Raw genomic sequence first — 24,586 nt, 5'->3', positions numbered from 1 at the left:
ATTTGACTTCCAATGCTTTCCAAGTGATATTCGATTCTCCGTGAATCATTACTACAGGCTTGGGGGAACACTAATCTGTGGTCTAGTGGTCAATTTTGGTTTAAAAATATTGACAAACTGAGTATTATTTGGTTCTTTAGGTTTAGTATTTTGTGAATCTGGATTATTTTTCAGAGGTAAGGGTGGAAACTCCCCTGGTGAGATAGTCCTACCGGCGGTGGCTGCAGCTATGACGACCTATTTAGCAAGGTTATAACTTACAACTCCTCAAGCCAAGACCCAACAAATAGATAGAACAAAGAAACTTTGCAGGATAACAATGTAGCCCTAGAGTTACTTCGGAGAAACAACTGACCAGAGCGCTTAATGGTTTGGGCTCTCGTCTTCTTCGGAGCTGTTGTTGTCTACTTCTGTTGATTGCTTGAGGATGAAGACGATTCAATCCTGTCTCACAATTATTCTTAGTTCCTTTTGGCTCTTTTGATGGCTGTTGCCTTTTGTGTCTACTTTTTGAGTATGGATCTGATGTGGTTCTGTAACAACTTGTCAATTGGCAGGCCAAATGGTGTAGTTGTTTGTTCTTCGTGAATGGTGGATGCCGGTTGACACAGATGTTGTATAGCTGAAGCTTGAGCGAGAATCGTCTCTGCTAGTACTTGAATTGTTTATTTGTTGGGACTTTTTGTTGTTGTAGTAAAACAAGATTAGGAATACAACATACAAGCATAAGCTCCAGTGTTATTGGTGGGTATGGTGATTAATTAGTGAGGACAATTATTGAACAACCTCTGACATGAATTTCGGTGAGGTTTAGGCAAATATTAAGATTTTCCTGTATTTTCTCATCGACACAATACCATTTGTCGGAATCATTCTCCATCAACTTTGCATGATGACACTTGTCGAAATCATTATCTATCCAAATAACAATGATATGAATATCACAAATAACTCAATAGACAATATTGTGTTATCAACCAATAATTATCATTCAATAATATGAGTGGTACGAATGTGTATGAACAAATATATAATATGAGTTCATCAATTGATCCTACAACTAAGGATCATCAATCACAATCAAGTTCACATAATTAACAAGTATCAAAATATAATTCAATTCTATCACAGCTCATGGGATAATCAATAATTAATTTCATGTAAATTTTTTAAAAAATGTAGGATTGCTTAAAATCGAACCGAAAGCAATAATTCGAATTGGAAAAAAAAGTTGTTTATTTATTGGTAATAGTTATTGGTTTAGCATTTTGATAACAATTTTTATTTTTTTTTAATATCGAATTATCGATTCTTAACGATTTGAAGGTTTTTTTAACGGGTTAATCGATAATTCGAGAGTAAATTAATAAATTATATTCATAAAATTCGATATATAAAGTCAAGATTTAATTTCATACTTTCATTTTTAATTATTCCAAACTCTCAATTATTATACAAGATGTTAGGGTTTGCATTACATACTCATGTGAATGATTTATAACAAGGATATTCACATATTATCCTTAAATTCATCAAAATTAACACTAAAATGCATGTCTATTTAAATATCTAATCATACACGGGGGTTGAAAGACAAAAATATGAATTGAGACGGGGCTACATTTATTCATCCTGATGCCAAAAATCAAATCCGAGCATTTGGCTCCCTAATTACTCTTACACCTTGTTTGGATAATTGTTACCGTTTCACTCTGCATTCCAATCCGCCGTCTTTTACCGGTCGTACGACGACGTTCGCACCGGCGACTCTATCTGCTCATCCATTCCAAATTTACGGGAAATGCAGCCCGTAAATCCTCAAGAATCTTTTACTTCATTCAGCACTCATTTTTTCCTTCCCCTCTATACATTGCTCTCATTATTTTATTTTTTTCAGCTATTACTTGTGTCGGAGGAATCTCAAATTCTTCTTCGGATACTGAACGGGAGTTTTCAAACCCTAGACGTCATCAAAGATCGCATTGTTCACGCTTTTGTCGATTTATTCTGTTCAAAAGCTAATTTGGATGTTATCGGCATGAGGTTTAATTGTTCGATTACATATAGTTTTATATTTCAACTCATTTTGTTTGCCGAAAAGTTGATAATTTTGGTATTTTATGTGCAGACAAGATAATGTAGTGCAAAGTGTGAATCGGGTGGAGAAAAGATCAGAAGATTGGTCGTCTAAGGAGAACGATTCAAATGGAGAAGGGGATTCGACAGCAGGTTTCAACGTGTTGGATGCGATGTTAAAGCATAGTTTGGATCGTCTGAAGAGTATGAGGTTTGTTCGAAAGTTTGTCCAAGTCTTTTTTTAAATTTATTTTTGAATTAATAAGGTTGATTTTTAATTTTTATTTTCGAAGTATAATAGGGGCTTTTAGTGCTAATAAGCAAAAAATTCCCTTTCTGGTGATTCTGTTATTGATGGTTTCAAGTGGCTTATGATTGCATTCTGTGTATCACACGGATTTGGATATGAGAATAATTCTGAATTTGGAAAATGATTTAGGAAACTGCAATTTGGTCAAAGTAGTTGTCAACATGAGAACCTCGTGGTGATTGATTGATGACAAGCTAGCTTATATTGCGACCAAAGGGAGCATTTGTTTTCTTTTGTCATTTCTTTAGTCTCCTGCATAGGCTGGTCAATTAATCATTTTGAAGGATGGCGAATTTCCGAAATGTACTCAAAATGATGCTCGTCAAAATACTTATTTCCTAGTTCACAGAGTTGCAAGTGAATATTGGGTTTCATGCTATTGTGTATGCAATCAAGAATCATTTCTGAAAATCTATGCTTTTTTGTTTCTTGCTCCAGTCACGTGACTGTACCTCAGGTTGATCATAAGGTGAGACCTTTTCCTTCTCTTCCAACCATCATTATATTATCTGATAAGAAAAAAGTAACAAACTGTCAACAAAAAGATATTTCTTTTTCAATTCCCCCCTCTTCCAAAAAATAAAATAAAAGATTACTAGAAGATTAGACTTTTCCAGGTTTACTTTTGATGTAGTTATCTGTATTTTAAGGGCAATTATGTTCATAAACTATAGATTGGATGAAAACAAGTAATTTCCTCTTTTAGGTACCTATCTACTGCGTCTGCACTGTAGTATTGCAATAATTAAGTTAAAGTATTCAACATGAATTAGTTAGCTGACTTGTTCACTGTATTTTTGCCCTGCCAAACTACCTTTGGATGTTATTTAGATTCATTTGCAGTAGTTAACTAGATAAGGGAGTTAACATGGTCTTGAGGAGGGAATTCTAGACACGGGTTAAGAATTTTGGGGAGTGGTAATAGATAAAGTTGTCACATCTAACTTTTCGGGGTCTTCTTTTAGAAATCGCCTCCTCTGTTCCAATTAAGTAGACCTAGTTTGAGCTGAACAGTTATTAAGAGTACTAAGTTTGTATATTACATAGAGCTTATTTATGATAAGATAACTTTTAGAGAATGATAAATGTATGTGGTAGTTCTTTAAAGTGTGACAAGGTGAAATAATTCATAGTAGGTAAGATGTCAAATTAAAGTTTGAACAACCTTTAGTAGTATTCTATAATAGTTGAAATTGATGGAGTAAGAATATTCTGTTTAAAGAATGATATCAAAGTGAATAATAAGTTGAAAACTGTTGCCTTCAGTCCCTTCATGCATTGTGGAGAATGTACATTGATTGGTATCTCTCTGGCTCGTGGATGAGAATTTTATTCTCTACTAACCTAAATGTAAAGTTTGTAACTTCTAGATGATTTTTAATGTTCAACTCTAATAAGAGGTCAACAGAACTGTTTCCTAATTAAGTTATAACAATGGGCTCTATCCGTTTAAATCATGTCAATAAATCCAAAATATGAAAGAAAGTATAATTCAAGAAAATTTAATTTTAGAAGCAGCTATAAATCAAATTCTTGAAGCAAGCATTCATTGGTGATTGACAAGGAAATAATCTGTAGTGGTGTCAAACACTCAAACTGACAATGTGAGTCATTCTCAAGGGAAGTTTCATCCTGACTAGTTTCCATGAGCTTTGGTTTGGGAGGGGCCGGGGCCGGGGGGGGGGGGGAGGCTCATGGAAGAGTGGTCTGTATGGGTCCTTTTTTTTTCTTCCTGTTTTTTTATCCACATTTTCTCAATGACCTCATGATGCCTGAACTGAGCTTTAGCTTTATGTTGATATACCACAAGATTAAATTAAAAATAGGCACACTAAAATAGAGGAATTTCCTTAAAAACTATTAGGGGTTTGGAGATTACTGGCCTATTTTGTAATTGCTGCTTGTATAGACTACACTTTGAATAAATGTCCTTGCTGATGTCTAAACAGCTAACTTGTTTGTGTTTTCCCCATATAACTTTTCTTAGTCCCATATAGATGTTTAAGTCCAGATTTTGCGCTTCCATCTTTCTTTCCAAGGACAAAGTCATTAAATAGGAGAGAAGATTTACTTTTCTTTTGTCATGTAATGTCAATGGATCTTTAACTTCAATCCCGATTCCCGTGCTTGTAGACTGCTTCTTATTGAAGTTAAACCTTTTGGCTTCTTTTTCAAATCCCTAATATCTTTAAGGGAAATTACTTTAAAGATATTATCGACTTAAAAAAGAAGCTCAGCAGCCACATCATTTATTAACATATTTGCTAATTCCTTTAAATTCTCAAAAAAAAGAAGAAAATATTCTTAAAGGAAATTACGTGAGTTTTGCAGGGAAAGAATATCCTCAGCAGAAGGCATTGATAACTGCACCTTGGGAATAAATTTTGATAAAGATGCATATGTTATTAGAGCAATGTGTCTGGATGGTAAACTGGGAGAAGCTTTATCTCTTTGGTGCAACATGATACAAAATAGTTTTGTTCCTCATATTATCACACATAATTACCTCATCAATGGACTGTGCAAAAAGGGTGAATTGGAGAAGGCAGAATGGATTGTTAGAGGTATGTTATGTAGGGGTCCTTCTCCCTCTTGTGCTACGTACAACTCTTTGATAAGGGGTTATTGTCTCATGAATGATTTCGATAAAGCTCTAAAAACCTTTTCTACCATGGCCAACCATGGAATTATGCCAAACAGAGTTACTTGTAATATCCTTGTTCATGCGCTTTGTAAGAAGGGCTTGGTGGAGGAGGCGAAAAAGCTTTTTCATAAATTACTAAGCAAAAATTATGAGGGGGGGAGCCCAGATTTGATTACATCAACTATAATGATGGATGGCTGTTTTAAAAATGGAGATACTGATCAGGCCCTTGCTTTTTGGGAGAGGATGTTAAAAGAGGGTACGAAAGTCGATAAAGTTTCTTACAATGTTGTTGTCCATGGATTCTGTATGAGCCATGATGTGGGCACTGCATATAAGTATTGTTGTGAAATGCTAAAGCTTGGTTTCGTTCCAGATGTTTATTCGTACAACACTATTGTTGGAGCACTTTGTAAAAAGGGAATGACCAGGGATGCTTGTTATATCTATGATGTTATGAGAAGAATGGGTGTCATCCCAGATCAAATTACGTACAAAATGATAATACAGGCCCTATGTATTAACAGGGAGATTGATAGAGCCAATTGTTTTCTTGATTACATGTTAGAGAATTCTATTATACCTGAACCACTTGTTTGGAATGTTATTATTGATGGTTATGGAAGATGTGGAGATATACAAAAAGCTTCATATATTAGAGACAAAATGGTTGCAAATGGTGTTCTACCAAACATATATACATATAATGCATTAATTTATACACAGATAAAGTTAGGAAATCTTTTTGCAGCTCAGTCCCTGGAGAAAGAGATGCTTTTATATGGTCTTCACCCTGATTCAGTTACTTACAATCTGTTGATCGGTGGTGCTTGTAATCTTGGCCTGATTCACTTAGCACTTAAGTTACATGATGAGATGTTGAGAAAAGGTTGTCAGCCAGATGTAATTACTTACACGGAACTACTTAAGTGGTATTGTCTACAAGGTATGATGACAGAGGCAGACAAGCTCCTTGGCAAGTTACTGGGATCTGGTTTAGCAGTTGATCATGTTCCCTTTTTAGTACTCATGAAAAGATACTGTCGAAGGAGAGAATTTAATAAAGTCTTTGACCTTTACCAAAAGTGGTTAGTGACAATGCCTAGATGAGAATGCTTCCCCAGGAATTGTTGTGAAGTTAAGAGCTACTCTATTTGTATTTATTCCAGAAGAGACAACTTCTTCAGGCTTTGCACTGATTGGCTGACAGATTTTAGGTCCAGAAGCATTGCCCTCATAGCAGCGTTTGTCTTTGTCTCCCGGAGGTATGTTTCTGTGCTGTTACTTTAGCCTTTTGGAATGCAATGTAATCTTAGTTTAACTGTAGTTTAGTTACTGCCTCCTACCCACTTTCTGATTTGTTTGATTGGGCATAAAGATTAAGCTAGCATGACTTATAATATTCTCTGTGACTTCCTTCCGGAAAACATTTTCTTTTTTCATCCCAATTTAATGTCGTAGTGTAACTGTGAAGGTGAGAGGCGGAGCTCTATTGAAGACTTAACTAACGAAAAAACAGACTCTGAATGACTCTCAGAGCTACGTGAAAAGGTACTCCTCTTGTCTTTATTGAAAATCTCTGAATAAGTTCTTCAGTGCCATTATCAAAAAGTTTTCACATGATGCTGTGTCTTTGGGTGTGTGTTTGATATGAAGGAAAATCTTTTCCAACTTATTTTTGGTGTTTGAATACTGAAAAATATTTCTGCTGAGAACTTCCCTTCTAATGAAGTCTACTTACTCTTTTAGGGTCCTGTAACATTCTCCTTTACTTCTCTATATAAAGTTGCCATTAACCCATTACTATATCCAATTCCATGAGGTTTACTTCTGTGAGCTACCGCTATGTGATCTTAAATACTGTATTACTTCACATGAGTCTAGTGCAATGTTCGCTTTTTTTTTGTGTGTGTAAGTTATAAGTTTTGAGGTAACTTATTTTGCAGATCTCTTGGGTGGCTTTGGCTCTAACTCATACATGTATAAAATTAAACAGCCAACATAAATGCAATCGGAGTTGCTGCAAAAGAAGGTATTAGCTAGTTTCTATTCTCTACATTTATACTCCTTGCATTTCAATTCATGTGACAAAGCTTGAATAAGTAAGGAGTTAAGAAAGAAAGGATATTTTTGGAACTTGGGTCATAGACATCTTCCAACATTTGTGTGGTGATAGGTAGGGGTGACATCTTCCAACATTTGTGTGGTGGTAGGTAGGGGTGGGCGTTCGATTCTTCGGTTCTTCAATAATTCATACCGAACACCGAACTGAATTAGTTTGGTTCGGTTTTTTCTAATTTAGTTCAGTTGATTCGGTTCTTTGGTTTTTTGCTTACAATCTGATTTTACTCAAAAATCAAAATCGTGAATAATTAGAAGAGCACAAAAATCTAAAAGTTCAGATTTTACCTATCCATATCCACTAACTCTAAAAGTTCAGATTCGACAATGAGAGAGGAGTTTGGTTGCTGTCTTTTTAATGAATTTTATGTGTTGAAGCAATCTGGATTATTTGTCCCTTGTATTTGTCCTCTTCAGTCTTCCCAACCAGCAGAAAAATGAAGAGTAGAGAGAGAGGGGGTCTTTGGCTGACAATGAGAGAGGAGTTTTGTTTGCTTTAAACTATTAGGAAAGAGGGATGAGCTAGGATCTTAAATTTTTGGGCTTCTACTTTAGTACTTTCATTTTTTGAATTCATGCTATAAAAATTCGGTTAAACCGAACAACCGGGATCCTAAGATCGAGAACCGAAGAGAATACCTAAGTTTTAGAATCGAAACTGAACCGAAGAACCGAATTAGTTCGGTTCGGTTTGATTTTTCAGTATTTATGCCCACCCCTAGTTATAAGACATAAAACATGGAGTCCAGAGCCAAAAGGGCAATTTTTTTTTGCAAAAATTCCATAAGGGCAACGGATTTTGGGATGATACCAAAAAGGCAAAAACGCATGAGGCCATGCGACTTGCCCTTTTTCCCGTAACGTCCGTCGGTGCAACATTTAGGGTAAGGCACATGGCCCCATGTGACTTACAAGGCGCAAGGAGCCCTATGACTTACCTTGAGTTGTGGGCCTCTGTTCCTTCTTCCCACCCCACCCCCACCCCAACCTACCCCATTGCCCACCCCAAGCCCAAATATTTTTTATAAATAAGTTTTTACTTATATTTAGTTCTAATTTTAGTTTTAGTTTAATTTTTTTAAATTTTTTCGATTGAATTAATCAAGTTAGTATTGAAAGAATAGATTTAACTTACATAAATTAAAATCATATTTTATTTTTTCCCTTTAAATACCTTGTCTTATTTTTCACATTCTACTAAAAAATTGTAAATTATTTTCATAAGGACATGCAAGTTCGTATCCAAATTTCCCTCAATGCAATTTTTTATTGTATGTAAAAAAAAAATCTTGTTATAATTAAAATATGTGTTATTGCATTTTAAATTGTTAATTATTGTGATTTATAGTTGTTTTATGGGATAATTATTGTTATACCCCAAAAAGGGAAAACTATTTACCATTGGATACCCCATTACTTTCAGTCCCCAAAAAAGAGTTTGCGCGCGTCATCAAGAAAAATCAACTAGTTCGCGCGCGTCATCAAGGAAAAAACATTGTAGTGAAAGACACTGCTCAATTACTTCTTGATACCATCAGAATATATATATCATGAAGGGAAAAACACTAGCCCATTATTTCTTGATACTATCATAATATATATATATTCTGACAGTATCATGAAGGTATCAAGGTCTGAATAACATTGCAGTTAAAATGTTTAACTGTCCTTGATACCTTCAGAGTATATATATACTGTGCTATTATCAAGGAGCAAAAAACAATTTATTACTGGATAAATTGTCCAATTATTTCTTGATACCATTAGAGTATATATGAGTGTATATATATTCTGATAGTATTATGAAAGGAAAAACACTGCAGTAAAAACACTCCTCAATTATTTCTTGATACCATCATAGTATATATATACTCTGAAAGTATTATCAAGGTCACGCGAAGATGGAAATGGGTCCGATCACGTGAAAAAGGGGCGGGGCAGTGCTATAATTACTTTGGTCCAATCAGGATAAATAAGTTGGGGTAGGTCCAGTTTAAGTAAATAGTTTACTCCCTTGGTTTGTTTTGTATAGTTTTCTCTTGTTTTATTAACTTTCTTTTCAAAAAAATAATTTAAAATTAGGGTTAAATACAAAATTCAAGTTTTGTTCTATAGTAGATTAGAAATTTATTGAATTCGAACAAAATTCACCTTTGACACTAAAATTCATAGATGTTCTAAACGATGTTTGAAATAACATAATTTATTTTTTTGGTTTCACAAATATTAAATGATTAATAGGTATTTTACATTTGGTTGTATAAAATTAAAAGTACGACTATTTTTTAGAAATAGAAAAATAATAATTTAATGATTCCCTAATATTTAGGATTTCGAAACCAACTAAATATTGTGTATTAATTATTTTTCTTATTTAAGCTATGTAAAATGACAAACTCTTTCTAAATTTTTTCATCCACAAATACAAATTTAACAGTAATAAACTTTTCATTAATAGAATGAATACACTTAATCTTAATTAACTCTACAAATAATACAGTTATATATTAACAGTTAAAGTGATTATTAAAAACATAATAGGAAACTTATAATAAAGGATAATATTTTATAGTTGATCAACTCATTTTGCTTTGTATTGTAAACATAAAAAGTGATATCATCCTACCTTAAAATGAAATTAGAAAAAAATTCATAAGGTAGTTCTATTATGAAACACCTAACTTGTTCGAATATTTGACTTTTCTATTCGTTGTAGTCTTAATCATAACACGTTTAAGAATATCTTCATTGTCTTCATAACCTCAGCCGCTGCCAGATACTATTGAAATACCTAACTTGTTTGAATATTTGACTAGCAACTTTAAGAATATCTTAAACCTTTTCATCGCTTTAGCCGCTGCCAGAAGGTTTTAAAATTTATTTATAACATGATTTTTATGAGGATAACAACCATGTCTTCGCTGAATGTATGCAAACATACCTTCTAGCTTCTTTGCCTTGTAATAAAAGACATTCTAGCTTCTTCATCTTGCAACAAAAGACATAATATGATTGTTTTCATCAAAACGATTTTGCTGTAAATTGAACATCTTATTTCCAGAAGTAATTTTTCATTCTTTTCCGAATTGCATCTAACACAAGTAATTATTGATGGAAATTTCATATGAAAAAAAGACGTGTTAATAGAAATAAGTTATAGTTGGAATATTTTATGTGAAATAGATCAAATGAAAGTAGCACATATATATAGTAGGATTTAGCAGAAAGTCGCAAGACAGTGTGCGACTTACAAGTCGCATAACACTGTGCGACTTACAAGTTGCAAGTGGCAGTGTGACTTACATGTTTATTTTTACAAGTTGCAAGTGGCAGTGTGACTTACATGTTTATTTTAAAAAAATTGCAGTCAACACTGCAAAGATTCTGTGCCAAAGTCCTAAAGTAAGGCACATGGCCTTGTGCGACTTGCTTTAACTTTTATAAACTTTTGTAGTGAATCTTTGCATTATTGATTTGATTCAACACTGCAAAATTTTTTAAATTATGTATATCCGACTCTTTTATGGTATTATAAATAGACGTCTCATGTTTATTTTGAAATGCTGTATTTTCAATCATACAAAGAAAAATCCAGCTGCAAAGTTGGTTTGATATTACGAACAAAAATAAAAATAGAAAAGTCCCTAAGGTCCCTAAAAAGGTATTTGGGTGCTATACTGATATATCTGGAAAAAAAATGGTATGGCAGAATTCGTCCACTAGAAAATAAACTCATTGATATTTATTATGATTTACAAGTTGCTGGACACATTATTGAGGGAGAAGCATACTCTTCTAAAATAGATGATTTTATTATTTGGGATGAAATTATATTTTAAGAGGTGCGATTACGAAGTTTTATGTCGTTGGCATGGTTTGGTCATTCCAAAAGCAGTGTCTGCAACTTATCAAACTTGTCGAAGGAAATTGATGAAATGAATGAATCATTACATCTCTTTCGTGCATTAGACGATCTTAACTATAAAGGAGTAAATGAAGAAGAGCATTGGAAGTTACTAGAAAATCAAAATTTACATAGAGATTCTACCTATCCTGTATATCCAATATTTAAAAGATTGGATAGGTCTTCAAAAATATTTACCAGAAACACTAAATTTTGGTGTGCCGTAGTGTTGTATGAATCAATTATCTTTGATTGAGCATACACAAGTTCAAATTGTGGTATAAATGATGAAGTTGAAATTGTGGCGACCTATTACACACCTAAAGTACCTAAAAGTGAAATTATTACCCCCTTACAACTGACGTGGCAAAACAAAAAGGAGCAGCGCGTCAGAAATTTTTTAAAGTAAAAAAAATTAAAAAAACAAAATCATCCCATCCCCACATCCTTTCTTCTTCACATCCACCTACCCTCTTCTTCTTCACACCCACCTACCCTCCTCTTCTTCACACCCACCTCTATTTACTCCCATTTTGAATCTTGATTTGTTTTCTTTCAAAACCCATTAAAGTTAAAAAAATTAAAAAAGCAAAATCACCCCACCCCCGCTTCCTTTCTTCTTCACACCTACCTCTATTTACTCCTCATTTTGAATTTTGATATTTTTTCTTTTTAAAACCCATTAAGAAGAAGAATAATTCTTCTCCCCATTTTGGTGGAGAAGACGATTGGGGTTTGGGAGGGGGTCGGATGGGTGGTTAATAATTAATTAAGAGTTAATTAGTATAAAATATAGTTGATAAAAAAAAGTTAATTAATAAAGAAAAAACAAGAAAAAATATAAAAAGTCGGGTGGGTAGTTAATAATTAATTAGGAGTTAATTAGTATAAAATATAGTTAATAAAAAAAAGTTAATTAATAAAGAAAAGAAAAGAAAAGAAATATAAAAAATCGGATGGGTGGTTAATAATTAATTAGGAACTAATTAGTATAAAATATAGTTAATAAAAGAAAAGAAAAAAAATTATAAAAAATCAGAGTTAATTAGTATAAAATATAGTTAATAAAAGAAAAGAAAAAAAATTATAAAAAATCGGAGTTAATTAGTATAAAATATAGTTAATAAAAGTAAAGTTAATTAATAAAGAAAGAAAAGAAAAAAATATAAAAAATTATAATTTCTGACGTGGTGATGACATGGCACCCCGTGACAGCGAGTGTAATACACCACATACTATGAGAATGGTGTTATGCGTTTAGGCGGGTAATAATTTCACTTTTTTTAGGTAGTTTAGGTGTGTAATAGGTCGCAATGATAGTTTAAGTGTGTCACTGACTTTTCGATACAACTTCGATGGGGGGCGGCGAATATATGCCTTTTCCCTATAATTATTGATTTCGATTGTTTGTTTTTACTAGTGTAAATGTGTAATGTATAACGTATGTATTAATGTTATATGTTATAAATGAAACTCATTTATAATAATAAATTGATTATAAATGTAGATTTAGATTATAAATATAAACATAAAAGTAGTTGAATTTTTAGATTCATAAAAATAAACACAATAATTTAAATACATATATTTTACAATGGATTTCTACGAGGACAATGAGCCTTGGTGTGTCCCGTTTGCTTGCAAATACTACACTTTCTTGACATGAGAGCTAGAGCAATGTCCATATCATTCTTTCGTCATGTTTTTGATTGTTGACTAGATGCAACAAATATTCAGTATTTGCAACCAAAGAAAATGAGGTAGGCAGCCAATAAACTTGATCTCCCACGGACGCAAAAGTACCACTATAGGTTCGCTTGTGATACTTCATGATGTAGTATTTGCTCACATAAGTTTTTGGCTCGATACCACGAACACCACAAAATTTAATTGCATGCGAGCAAGACATGATAATTTACCCATTTGCCACAAGAACATTTTTTGGAATTTGCAAAAACTTTGTGAACATTTCCTCCCTTGCCATTCTGTGCAAATGTGAGGATCTCAAATACAACTTAAGTAGTATTATAGTTCATCATTTCAATTAGTCATATAACCACTTTGATTTTTCTTCTAGTTGGTTGCTCCACTTGGTGGTCTTTAACTAATGCCCCTAAGAGATAAATATAGGTAGAACTTATGAGTAATTTTGTGGTAACTGACCTATTGTTGATAGCAAATGATTTATTGGATTCTCAAAATAGGTCAACAATAAATTGTCGATGGCATAATGTCATTAGTGGCAGTTACGATGTCAACCGTGGCCAAACTTTTTCTTGGTAGGAAAAATTGTATTTGGATATTTTTGGACTACCTAAGTTTTACTTATTAGATTGCTCTCGTTGCATCGAGGGAAATAATTACCTCAAGCTAGCTTTGAGGGTTGAGTTAGGCCGAAGGTTCAATTTTTTCATATGTAGCAGGGTCGATCCAATCTCAATTTTTGGTTTACCCAATATTGGACCCTGACATTATCTTATCCACGTTTTTGGTGATCAAGGAGAGGCGTTTGTGGTGTGGATTTTTTCCACTTATTGGTCCAATATGGAGCGAGTTGTCTGGTTATATGATTTTGGGCAATCTTCATCTCGAGATCTCTCTTTTTGGAAAAATAAGCTCAAGGCCAATCACCAATATGTGCCTTCACCCAACAAATGTTTTCATCTTGTGGGATTTTACTGGGTATGTTGTTGTGTTTGTTATTTTTCCTTTCGATGTTTGGCATCGCTCATCTCTTCATAAGTCTCTACCTCTATTCTCCAGATGATCATGCAGGCTTCGCTTCTCTCATTGATGGCGATTCATCCATCGCTACTATTTGGTATGTTTTGCCGCTCCTCACTCCAAGTTCGTTTAAGCATCGCGCATCGCTTGGATGACCACTGCGATGTGATTGATCTATTTGCGACCGTCGTTGCTAGTTTTTACATGACCATTACCCCTCTAGATCTTAAATTTTTTGTTATTGTTCAGCTTATTCCAATTCAAGTTACACTGATAATTTTGTTGATATTTGCTCCAAATACCATGTCTTTTTGATTATTGGGAAAAGATTCCTTTTCGTGTATAGTACCAGAGACACTTTCATTCTTTGTGTTGTTGCCAAATGACTTTCCTGCTCAAAGAATTCCAACATTGCCTTTTTTGGGGTGTGACTCATGTTATTCTAGAAAATATTTCAGTCTCAACTTACTATATTTTCGAAATTCGCAAACTCAAATTGGTTTCTCCTTTTTGAGTTTGAGGGAGCCTCTTAGAATATCAGAAGTTCATGCATGAAGATCTTTACCGATCTAGATTCATGGGACTCGAATAAGGAAAATCTTGTAGAATGTTCTATGATACTATATGTATGATATTTTGTGCAAACTGTACGATATGTATTTACCTTTTAGTGCAGATATTGATTATCTATAGGGATGCCAGTTGGGCGAAATGGGTCAAGTTTGGGCGGGTCATAATGGGTTAAGACAATAACTAGGTCAAGACAACCACTGGGTCAAAACTCAACCCAAATTTGTTTGGGTCAAAACGGGTTGGGTAATGGGTTATATAACGGGTTAAGACCCAACCCAACCCAATTTTTACTAAGCTTAATTATTTTATTTGTTCTTTTAAACTATTTTAGTACCTAATAAAATTATTTTTTTTCTTTATTATGGCTATATATAACTATCAAATTGGAAAAAAACATATTTTAAAAATATTTTAACAAAATTGCTCATGAACCAATTCGGGTTACATATCAACCCATTTTTTAATGGGTTGAGCTAATGAATGGGCGAGTCAATTACCAACCCAAACTCAAACGGGTTGGGCGGATTGGGTTTGATTTTTCCACCCTTAATTAGCTATCATGTACACAGCCTAAGATTCCTTATAGTATAAGGACCACTTGTTGTACATTGTTACTCCCAACATCCCAATTTATGTGAAGGTGTTTGACTGGCACAAAAAAGAAAGATTGTTGAAACTTGTGGTCTAAAACAAGGCATCAAAATTTCTGTGGCTATAAATTATCTCATTAAGGGTAAATCAGAAGTTTAAAGTTAAATTGTGACTAAACATAGAAAGATTTCGTTGTTTTGGGATTGACTAAAAAGGAAAAAGCACAAAAATTTTGGGACGCAGGGAGTACTAAATAACCCACTTTGTGGGATTATATTGGGTATGTTGTTGTTGATGTTGTAGGGCGTACTAAATAAGTCGATGAGAAGTTCTTTTCTATTGTCAGATTTGTGGATTAAGGCTATTAGCACCAACAAGTGTCTTCAACTAGCTAGTGGAATGCAATGATCAATAGGACTGTGGAAAATACACCACATATGAGTATAACAAACTTATTTTGTAGGTTTATCATTATTTATTCCAACTGATAGAAAGTAGGCAACCTAATTCAGATTCTTGAAGCCCCTTAGATTGTTGCAACCATTGCTCGCAAACTGTATCGGTGAATTTACTAAAATTTTCTGCTTGAGTTTTAACTATTCCACCATCTTTTATTTTGGTAAATAAGATGATTTTCCTTGTTTTGGAATTGCCCTCTCCATTCAATTTGAATTCAGAGAAATGACTAATCTCACAGTCCGCTTGTCTTGTCTCAGTAATGAACTTTTACAATGACATGTAATTTTGACCCCTAATAGATCTCAGCTTATTTTTGGTTTTACCTTCCTCGTTCCAACTTTCACAAAGGAAATGCTTGTCAAGCCTTTTTTTTAGAGTGAAGGTCTCACTTAAATAAATGTTATTTTTGTTAGAGTGGATATCAGAAGCTTGTTGCATGTGAGAGCCACAATGGTCCGTAAAATCCTAATTGATTCATTACTTTACCTTGGAAAAAGAAAAAGATCCTAATTGATACATTATGTGTAGGAAGAGTTATGAGAGCCATTTCCTAATGATCAAAGAAAGAGTTACAAGACATGTAAAATACCCAGTGATGCGGTCTGGGGAGGATAGAGTGTACGCAGACCTTACAAATTGGTAGCATTTGCCAAACGTTCATGTATCTGAGATGCGAGACGACTCAAAATACTACAATTTAGCTCACATGATTCTAGGATTTTCAAATGTTTTCGCTAAGAGGTCCTTAATGTAAAACAATCACATTTTAGATATTTACATTACATTTTACATCATACCAGATTATTGTGAATCTTTGCATAACAAAAATGGGTTAGATTTGTTGATTTTTTTTAGAGCCCGGGTATCTTTGCAAAAATCGTATTTAGGTACACATGCAACTATTAGTTTATTAGAAAGGAGAAAAAAGTCTAGTCAGATTTCAACTTCTTTATCTGTATGCATATTCAAACAGGAGGAGTTTGTAAAGATAGTATAATCTGTGGTCTTTCTGCTGTATTTGTTGAACCTTGTATCTTCATTTTAATTGATGATGCATTATTTTAGCAGAAAGGAAAATTGTATGCAGAAGGTAAATCCTAATATCTTTTATGTTGGATTGGGTCATTAACACTGTTCTGTGTGATTCATTTCTGTGTGCAGGTGTTAAATGGTCTGTTTACATCCTGCTGCTGACTCTGGTGTTGCAAACTACCTGTTATAGGGTTATTATGAAGGAAATGTATTAGCCCAAAACTATCAAGTGACTCAGAGGGTGTTTGGATTAGCTTAAAAGCTGGTCAAACCAGATTAAAAGCACATTTCGGCTTATTTTTGGTGTTTGGTAAGCCTCAAAAGTGCTTTTAAGCTAACCTCTTTCTTTATTTTGCTACTTCCTTCTTTTGTTGCTTGGACTACTATGTGGCCACCTCTTATTTGTTTTTGTAACTGTAACCTCTACATCCATGAGGCGGCTGATTTCTTATGAAACCATCTTCATCCACACAAAGGGAAGCATTTTATATATCCTCAATTCCTTGCCTGCAAGTGCCTTACTCATCTAAACTACTAGATAAAGGCTTAAAATAGCATAGCTACTGTATGGTCTTATTTTCATCTACTTTTTCGTATCTGACCATGTTGAAATGCTTCAGTGCTGAGGTACTTATGTAATTATGTTGAAAATGAAGATCTCATGGGTTCTCAAGCCATTCCATTGACCACTAGCCATGCCCCTTGGATGTAAATCAATATTATGTCATTATTTGTTATTTGGATAAATGATTCATATTTATTAAGTTATGTCTCGATTCGGTAAGTTACAAATAGATTACATAAACTTATTCTTAATAAATATGAATAAAGGGCAGCCCGGTGCACTAAAGCTCCCGCTACGCGCGGGGTCCTGGTCAGGCCCTTCCCCGGACCCCGCGCATAGCGGGAGCTTTAGTGCACCGGGCTGCCCTTTATTCATATTTATTAAGAATAAGTTTATGTAATCTATTTGTAACTTACCGAATCGAGACTTAACTTAATTTAACTTATAAAATTGTTGCAATAATCAGTTCGTTTTTAGTGTTAAAAAAACTCTTAAGGGCATCTCGTTCGTTTTAACAGGAAAAGCATTTATCAGCAGTTTTTTTTTACAATCATATCAACGGCTTTTATTTTCAGTTGTAATACTTATCCAAACTCGTAATACTTTTCATAAATTAGCTCTAACACTTTAAAATGTGCTTTTTAGCATGCAATGCTTAAAAGCTACTCGAATTCAACTAATCCGAATGGTCTCTCATTAAAATTGCATGAAGGGCATCAACTTGTGCTTAGACAATAAGAGAGAAGCCTTAAGATATGGACTTCTTGTCATAATACTCAAATGTACTGTATAGATGGTGAAAATTCCCTAGTATTACCTTTGCAGGGATCCAAACCTGTGGTCCTGAGGTTGTCACTCCAGCTCTTCAACTTCTAAGCCACTACTTTGGGGCAATAATTCAGAAATACTCCAAAAGTGAATGGTTTGGTTCTTTCTTTGTTCATTTCTGATAATTTCATGTCTAATCGTGCCATGCAGAGGGCAGCTGAAACTGAACTGCTGACCAGGTATCCATGTGGAGGTAAGCTGTTCTCATTTGGTCATTCTCCTAACTGTTTCTGGTGTGCCCAATATATTTGCTTAACTTGATGACTTGTAAATTGTAGTACTCAAGAAGATTTTCTGGTAGCCAGAATAGGATTTGGATTATTTTGTACCACATTTCTTAGCATATTAAAGTCTGCGTTGAAATTCTTATCTGTTGTTTCCGGTTCTATCTTGTCTTGAAGGCGTGGAAAGGAATCTGGTAATCTCTCAGGATAAGGTTCAAATGACTAATTTCTTCCTTCCAATATAGGTGGGTCTAGGGTACATGCTTTTCCCATTTCTCTATTTTCTTTCCTATCAGAGATTGTAATTTTCATCTCTGCGCCAGTGAATTACTGCCCATCCAATGTTTTCCCGGATCACTCATATCTGGTTTCTTTCCCTATTCCCTATCCACATTTCTCTCCTTCCTCCCCGTTGGTGTCTCACTTCCTTTTGCTGCCATCTTCTTCTCCTTAACAGCATCTACCCCTTCCCGTTTCTCTGGCATTCTTTTGGGGCATGTTTCATATATGGAAAAGGATATTGGTGTGCCCATACAAGTGTTTGAGAAGCACATAAGTACTTGTGTTACTTTCCTCATTACAATCCATTACGGCAATATTTTCAATGGATTACTTTAGATTCTGAAGACACGCTGATCCTATAATGGTGGGGACAATTTCAATAGAATGTAGACATTGATGCTTCTCACCTGTATTATATTCATACCTGTAGTGGTGCCTTTCCTCTAGAGTTACATATTTATGCTGGCTAGCAATTTTAGAATTTTCAAAGTGAGGGGGATAGGACCAGCCGGGTATGATGATCCCCTTGGAAGCATGTATGTATATGTAATTGCAAATGCTTATGACGACTTAAGATTGTAATGTGTCTATTTTCATAGTTCAAGAGCCCAATTTAACTTCGCGTGTTTTGCAGGAGTAAGTATGAGGCCTATGGTACGTGTTGTGTTAAGAGCTTGAAGTTGCCTCTAGGTATAAGTATAACAAATCTTTGACATCCTCATGCATGTGCTGCGATTATTTGTGTTATTCTAAGTTTCTGTTCTGCTATTGATCTTAATGTTACTTTCCACAGATCCTGCAACATGTCAAACCACTGGGTCAAATTCCCCTCGTTGTGCCATTGTTTATCCTTCATGTGAATGTCACTGCAGTAGCAAAAGTGGCAGTGAGAGTGGCAACAGCACCCCCCCCCCCAATTCCCTCCTGGTATCATTGACGTTCATGGAATAACTATATAATGAATGATTAACGGGACTATAGATGATCAAATGCGAAAAAAATAAAAAATCACAATGCTCCTTAGAACAAAACTAGAATTTTGAGAGTGACCAAATGCAAAATTCTATCACAAGGCTTCTTATTCTACAACGATGGAGCTGTAAAACGAATTGGAATTCAAAACCTGACTTGCTGATTTTATTAGAGCTAAAATTAACTCGTCTTGTAGCATTTGAGATTTGAATATGTCAAGGAAAATTGTTGAAACCTACCATTATTGCATTTTTGGAGATTCAATTTTTTATTTGGAGTGATTGAAGGTTTAAAATCTATTTGTCGTAGTGAAGCTTAAATTGTTAAATCCATATGAGATTATACCAATCTAATCATGAATTCACCTAGCAAAGAAATGAGTGGGGTTTGAAAGGAGTTGAATGTATGGGAAATACCCGAACTAATTGAAGCTTAGATCAGTATCCATTAATAATAGTCCTATGTAGTACGACAATTAAACTACTTGGTACTTTGAAGTTTTGATTGTTTCACTTTTCCTCCATATATTGACAGAAATGTTGTGTTGGTGTTTCTTTCTAGTCCTTCAAATCTAGCTTATGTTTCAAATGATTGTACGAAGAATTATTTGCTAACTTGAATTTTCCTTCCTCTAATGGGCAACAATTCGTGTATTGTGTAAATTACTATAAGGAAAAGTTACAGTAAAATTATTTCATTCTGTTAGTGTAGTTTTACAGCTTTTTTAATACTAAGTTATTCTTTGTGTTTCAATTTATGCGATACTTTTCGCTTTTGGAGAGTCAACTTAACTATTTTTTAATGCTAAATTGAATTAGATCAACTAATTTTTAAAATTTAACTAATCCTATGCGAGGTGAATTGATGACAAAATTGGCTTAATCTCATATGGTTTACAATTTTTATTTTAAAAAAAGAGGAGATATTGAGGTTAGGATTAAGGTCGATACCAATGTCTAATACTAATTAGACATTGATTAATCTTTTGCTTTTTTCCTCTAGGACTACTTAATTCTTGATTAATTGCAAGTGTTGAGAGTATTTCGTGTAATATTTTCTAGATTTTGTGCAAAAGTTTCTAATAATAATGCAGATTTTTGCTAAAACCTTATATTCTTTTATAATTTTATTTGGTATGTTTCTTGTTAACTCTTTTAGGATTAACAATTTCCTCCAACTTTTTCTAAGGATTGTTAATTTATTTGTAAGAAAACCTCCAAATTACTCCAAATTTAACAGATCAATTCATGTGACAAATGCCACATAAAGTGATGATGGGTAAGTAAATGTGTATCGAAAATGGGATTTTTTTTTTGTATGATTGAATCCATAATAGAAGTGACAAACAAAACCTAAAAAGAGTAAATTAGTTGGTAAAAGCAAAGCCTATATGTCCCAAAAAGGGATGTTGGTTTATAAAGGTTGAGTGTAGCATTAATTGGAAGACAAGAAAGGCAGCCATTATGAACTTATCTACTATTTTTATTTTTATTTTATTTTTTGATTTAGTACAACGTTCATTGCATTTTGAAGTTTTATTGGGATTTGAATATCATTAGATTTTGGAAATCTTTTCACGCAATATGGACCTACAAAAAAGCCCAAAAAGTTTTGAAAAACAGTTAGGGAACTTTCAAAAATAACATAGATTTGAAAGATAATTAGATTTCTTATCTATAATTTATCTAATTATATTATATAGCTATAATTTTAGTTGTGATATCAATTTTTGTTTATTTATCTTGCTTTATTATACAAATTGGGTTTTCCCGTTTGTATATCTCGTTGCATTATACAAATTGAGTTTTCAGAGAAATTGTATATACAAATACAAATTTGCTTCAAAGATTTGTATAGAGCCCCTAAATTCGCTTTGTTCACAAATACAAACCTTTAGAGATTAATATATGTGCCCCCACATATTTATATATTAGCTCTAAAATATACATATTCCAAAGAAAATATAAATTTGCTTTAGAGATTTGTATATTTGCTTCCAGATTTGTATAATAGCAAATTTCACTAAACTGTAGCCAATTTGCGTATTTTTTTGAAACTATAGCTATATTAAATAATATACAAGTAATGTTTGTCAATTCGCGTAAATTCCCCATAAAGGTAGGAGAAGGTACGGGAAAACTACACAAAATAGACCAAATTGTGAAATTATTTACTCAAATTGGACCCAACCCAAATTATTTACCTTTAATGGACCCATGATCCAAACTATTTAATCTCTTACCCTACTTTCTCCTTTCTTATTTTGTGCATGACGTCAGCATCAGTGCTATGGATTAATCCTCTGTGATACTCCATCGGTATATTGATACCATAACGATATCATATATAATTGAATTTAATTCTCTGTGATACTCCGTCGTTATATTGATACTCTATCGGTATCATATAGGATTGAACTCTTTTTTAAGAAATAAAAACAAAATAATTAAGAGAAAATTATTATATCACAATCTTATTTATTAAACTCTAAATTAGTAGAAAATATATTCTTTGTGATACTCCGTCATTATATTGATACCATATTGGTATCATATAGGACTGGGCTTAATTCTCTGTGATACTACGTCGATATATTGATACTCTATCGGTATCATATATGATTGAGCTATTTTTTTAAGAAATAAAAATGAAACAATTAAGAGAAAATTATTAAAATCGCAATCTTATTTATTAAACTCTAAATTCGTAGAAAATATATTCTTCGTGATACTCCGTCGTTATATTGATACCATATCGATTTCATATAAGATTGAGCTTCATCCGTTGTGATACTCCATTGGTATATCGATACCTTATCGATATCATATGAGGTAGGCGCTAGCGAATTTTAAAATAAATTTATGTCATTTTAAAATAAAAAAAGGAGTATGAAAGTAATAGGGCATTTACAGATAAATATTTTTCTCTTTTGGGGTAATTTTATGAGTGAGAATTTGAAAAAACATGAAAAACTCCAAAAGAATAAAGATGGAGTTGATGATGTCGTCCTCACATTTCCTTGATCTATCTTATGACGAAATGGAAACTAATACGTGTGACTACATGTCTTTTCAAACTTCAAATTCTATATTTTAAGTTTGAAGTTGAATTGATGAGGTCAAATTGAACAAGTAAGGTCATTAATTAGAAATTCATAAATTAACAAGGCAAGACAAAGAAGTATTCCCTAATACTTAATAGATAGAATAGGTTGGTAATTAAAAATACATATAATATAATCCTAATTTTGCTTAACCTTTTAGTTAAATCTGAAATATTTGCTAATGATAGTGTTATCCCTGATATGAAGGATGACAATCACATCGCATTACCTTTTTGTCCCTACTAAATTTAACCTATCTTTACTCTTAAACAGTAAAAATATTTTTAATTTATTTTTTATTTTTTGGGTTTTGTGGATTTTTGTTTATTTGTGAATTTTGGGGGCCCAGGGGCAAGAAAACCCGGAGTTGTGCTGTCCACTATCCATGTTTTGGATATATTTGGGAAATTACTACCTTCTTTAATTCATTATTTTAATTTTATCCTTTTTAATAGAAAAAGAGAAGTGGCTTCTTCAGTACTTAATATGCAAAGATGGAATACATTTTTTTTTTTGGGGGGTGGGGATGGTTTTAACAATCTGTCAACCTCGGAACCTTGTAAATATAAGATCTACCATTTTATAGAATTATATTGGATATGATTGTTATTGTTGTTGGAATACTAAAATAACTAGGCAATTTTAAAGAACCAAAACTACTCATTATCATTATTTTAATTCTCTCCAAATATAAGGAATCACTTTTGTCATTTCATATCTCTTCGTAATTGATATGAATATAACCATTTCACATGACGCTACAGAAAACAATAACACTATATTCGGTGAAATTTTATGAGTGGAGTCTAAAAATTAAAGTATAGACTATACACAAATTTTATAACAATATATCTGGTGAAATTTCATAAGTGGAGTTTGGAGATGAAGGTAGACTATACACAAATTTTGCTCCTACCTCGTGAAGTTAAAGAAAAGTTAATTTAATCTTATTAAAAATAATTCTCTCTTTTTAAGAATGACAATCATAATTCAAGTTAATCTTTGCATGCATGCACTGTAACATGTCTGTGTTAATATCTCCAACTCATAACACCAATTTTTACATTAAAATAATGTGAACTGATCACATTATTTTAGTGTAAATCAACTTCAATACACTATATTAAATTTTACACTAAAAAAATATTCGATTTCTCTCTCTCTTAATATTATATTTTTATTTTTATGTTAATTTATATTTTCAAAAGTTTTATATAGTATAAATAATAATAAAATAAATTAAAAAGAGATTTGATATTGATGAATAGTATTACATCAAATTGGTGTAACACTATTTGTATGCATAATTCATATGAGTTCCAACTTAATTAAAACTTTATGCCTAGTCAAAACTCAAAAGTCGTATACAATATTATTGTCAAATGACACACTTAGCATTGCTTGTATTAAGCTTTATCCGTTCGAGACTCGACTAGGATCGATTATATTTAGCTTAACTTATAGCTTAATTTATTTAGATTTAATTTCAATAAAACTGACTCGATTTATTTAATTAGAACTTCACTCAATTCAACTCAAGCTTGGTCGAGCCGGCTCGATCAAATGTTGCACATTTAACATACAAGAAAGTGATCAAGGACTTATTATTATTATTATTATAAGGTAAAAATGACAACAATCTCTAATGGGATCTAAGAGAGTCGAAGGCCGGCGCACACATGTTACTTTTTTCGTTTTAATTTTTTTTCGTCCTTTTTTTTCTTTCTCAAAAGAATATATTTTTTTATATAGTTTTTTATTTTTAACTTTTACATATTTAATATCACAATATTAAAAATATTTAACACATTCTACGTATCTTTACTTTAAGATTATAAGATTAAAAAAAATTATTTTAAAAAAAAACAATGGGAGTATTTATGAGTAGTTAGTACACTCACTAACATGAATTGTGATGCATTGCTAAGATTGCTCCACTTTTAATCTGACGGTTCGAATCCTGAATATGAAAAAAAACTCTAATGAAAGAAGCACCCCAAATAAACTCCGTAATTACAATGCATGATCCAAATTTTATCGAAGCTCAAACTAAAAAAAAAAGTATGTTATTATACTCCTTGTATGTGTATATATATATGTATGTATGATGTGAATTGTCACATCAAAGGAGGTGGCTTTGAACTCCGTAGTTTGGGCGGGTTGTGTTTGGGAGTAGTA

The 24,586-nt window shown here is 32.9% G+C and overlaps 1 protein-coding gene across 5 annotated transcripts; it reads left to right on the top strand.

Moving 5' to 3' along the window:
• The first annotated feature begins 1,584 nt into the window (after positions 1-1,584).
• LOC129889472 (pentatricopeptide repeat-containing protein At5g24830-like) lies at positions 1,585-19,554 on the top strand. 5 transcript variants are annotated; one of them, XM_055964775.1, is made up of 12 exons: positions 1,585-1,810; positions 1,898-2,043; positions 2,129-2,287; positions 4,718-6,295; positions 6,505-6,581; positions 6,977-7,062; positions 13,556-13,737; positions 13,819-13,876; positions 16,564-16,744; positions 17,825-18,020; positions 18,968-19,023; positions 19,127-19,554. In XM_055964775.1, exons 1-4 carry the CDS (start codon positions 1,802-1,804, stop codon positions 6,138-6,140), a joined length of 1,737 nt encoding a protein of 578 aa, XP_055820750.1. In that variant the 5' UTR covers positions 1,585-1,801; the 3' UTR covers positions 6,141-6,295; positions 6,505-6,581; positions 6,977-7,062; positions 13,556-13,737; positions 13,819-13,876; positions 16,564-16,744; positions 17,825-18,020; positions 18,968-19,023; positions 19,127-19,554. The 5 variants fall into 5 exon arrangements, with proteins under 5 accessions (XP_055820750.1, XP_055820752.1, XP_055820751.1 ...); XM_055964777.1 differs by lacking the exons at positions 13,556-13,737; positions 13,819-13,876 and having other exon boundaries at positions 17,825-17,847; positions 17,978-18,020; XM_055964776.1 differs by lacking the exon at positions 13,556-13,737.
• The last annotated feature ends 5,032 nt before the right edge of the window (positions 19,555-24,586 follow it).

The sequence above is a fragment of the Solanum dulcamara genome, chromosome 5 (genome assembly GCF_947179165.1).
Source record: "Solanum dulcamara chromosome 5, daSolDulc1.2, whole genome shotgun sequence".
In the NCBI taxonomy this organism is placed as follows: domain Eukaryota; kingdom Viridiplantae; phylum Streptophyta; class Magnoliopsida; order Solanales; family Solanaceae; genus Solanum; species Solanum dulcamara.
This window is presented reverse-complemented; position numbering and strand designations above follow the sequence as displayed.

Coding starts and splice junctions, on each gene's coding strand:
- LOC129889472 (XM_055964774.1), top strand. Junction 2,044..2,128: donor TTGGATGTTATCGGCATGAG/GTTTAATTGTTC, acceptor TTTTATGTGCAG/ACAAGATAATGTAGTGCAAA. Junction 2,288..4,717: donor GATCGTCTGAAGAGTATGAG/GTTTGTTCGAAA, acceptor TGAGTTTTGCAG/GGAAAGAATATCCTCAGCAG.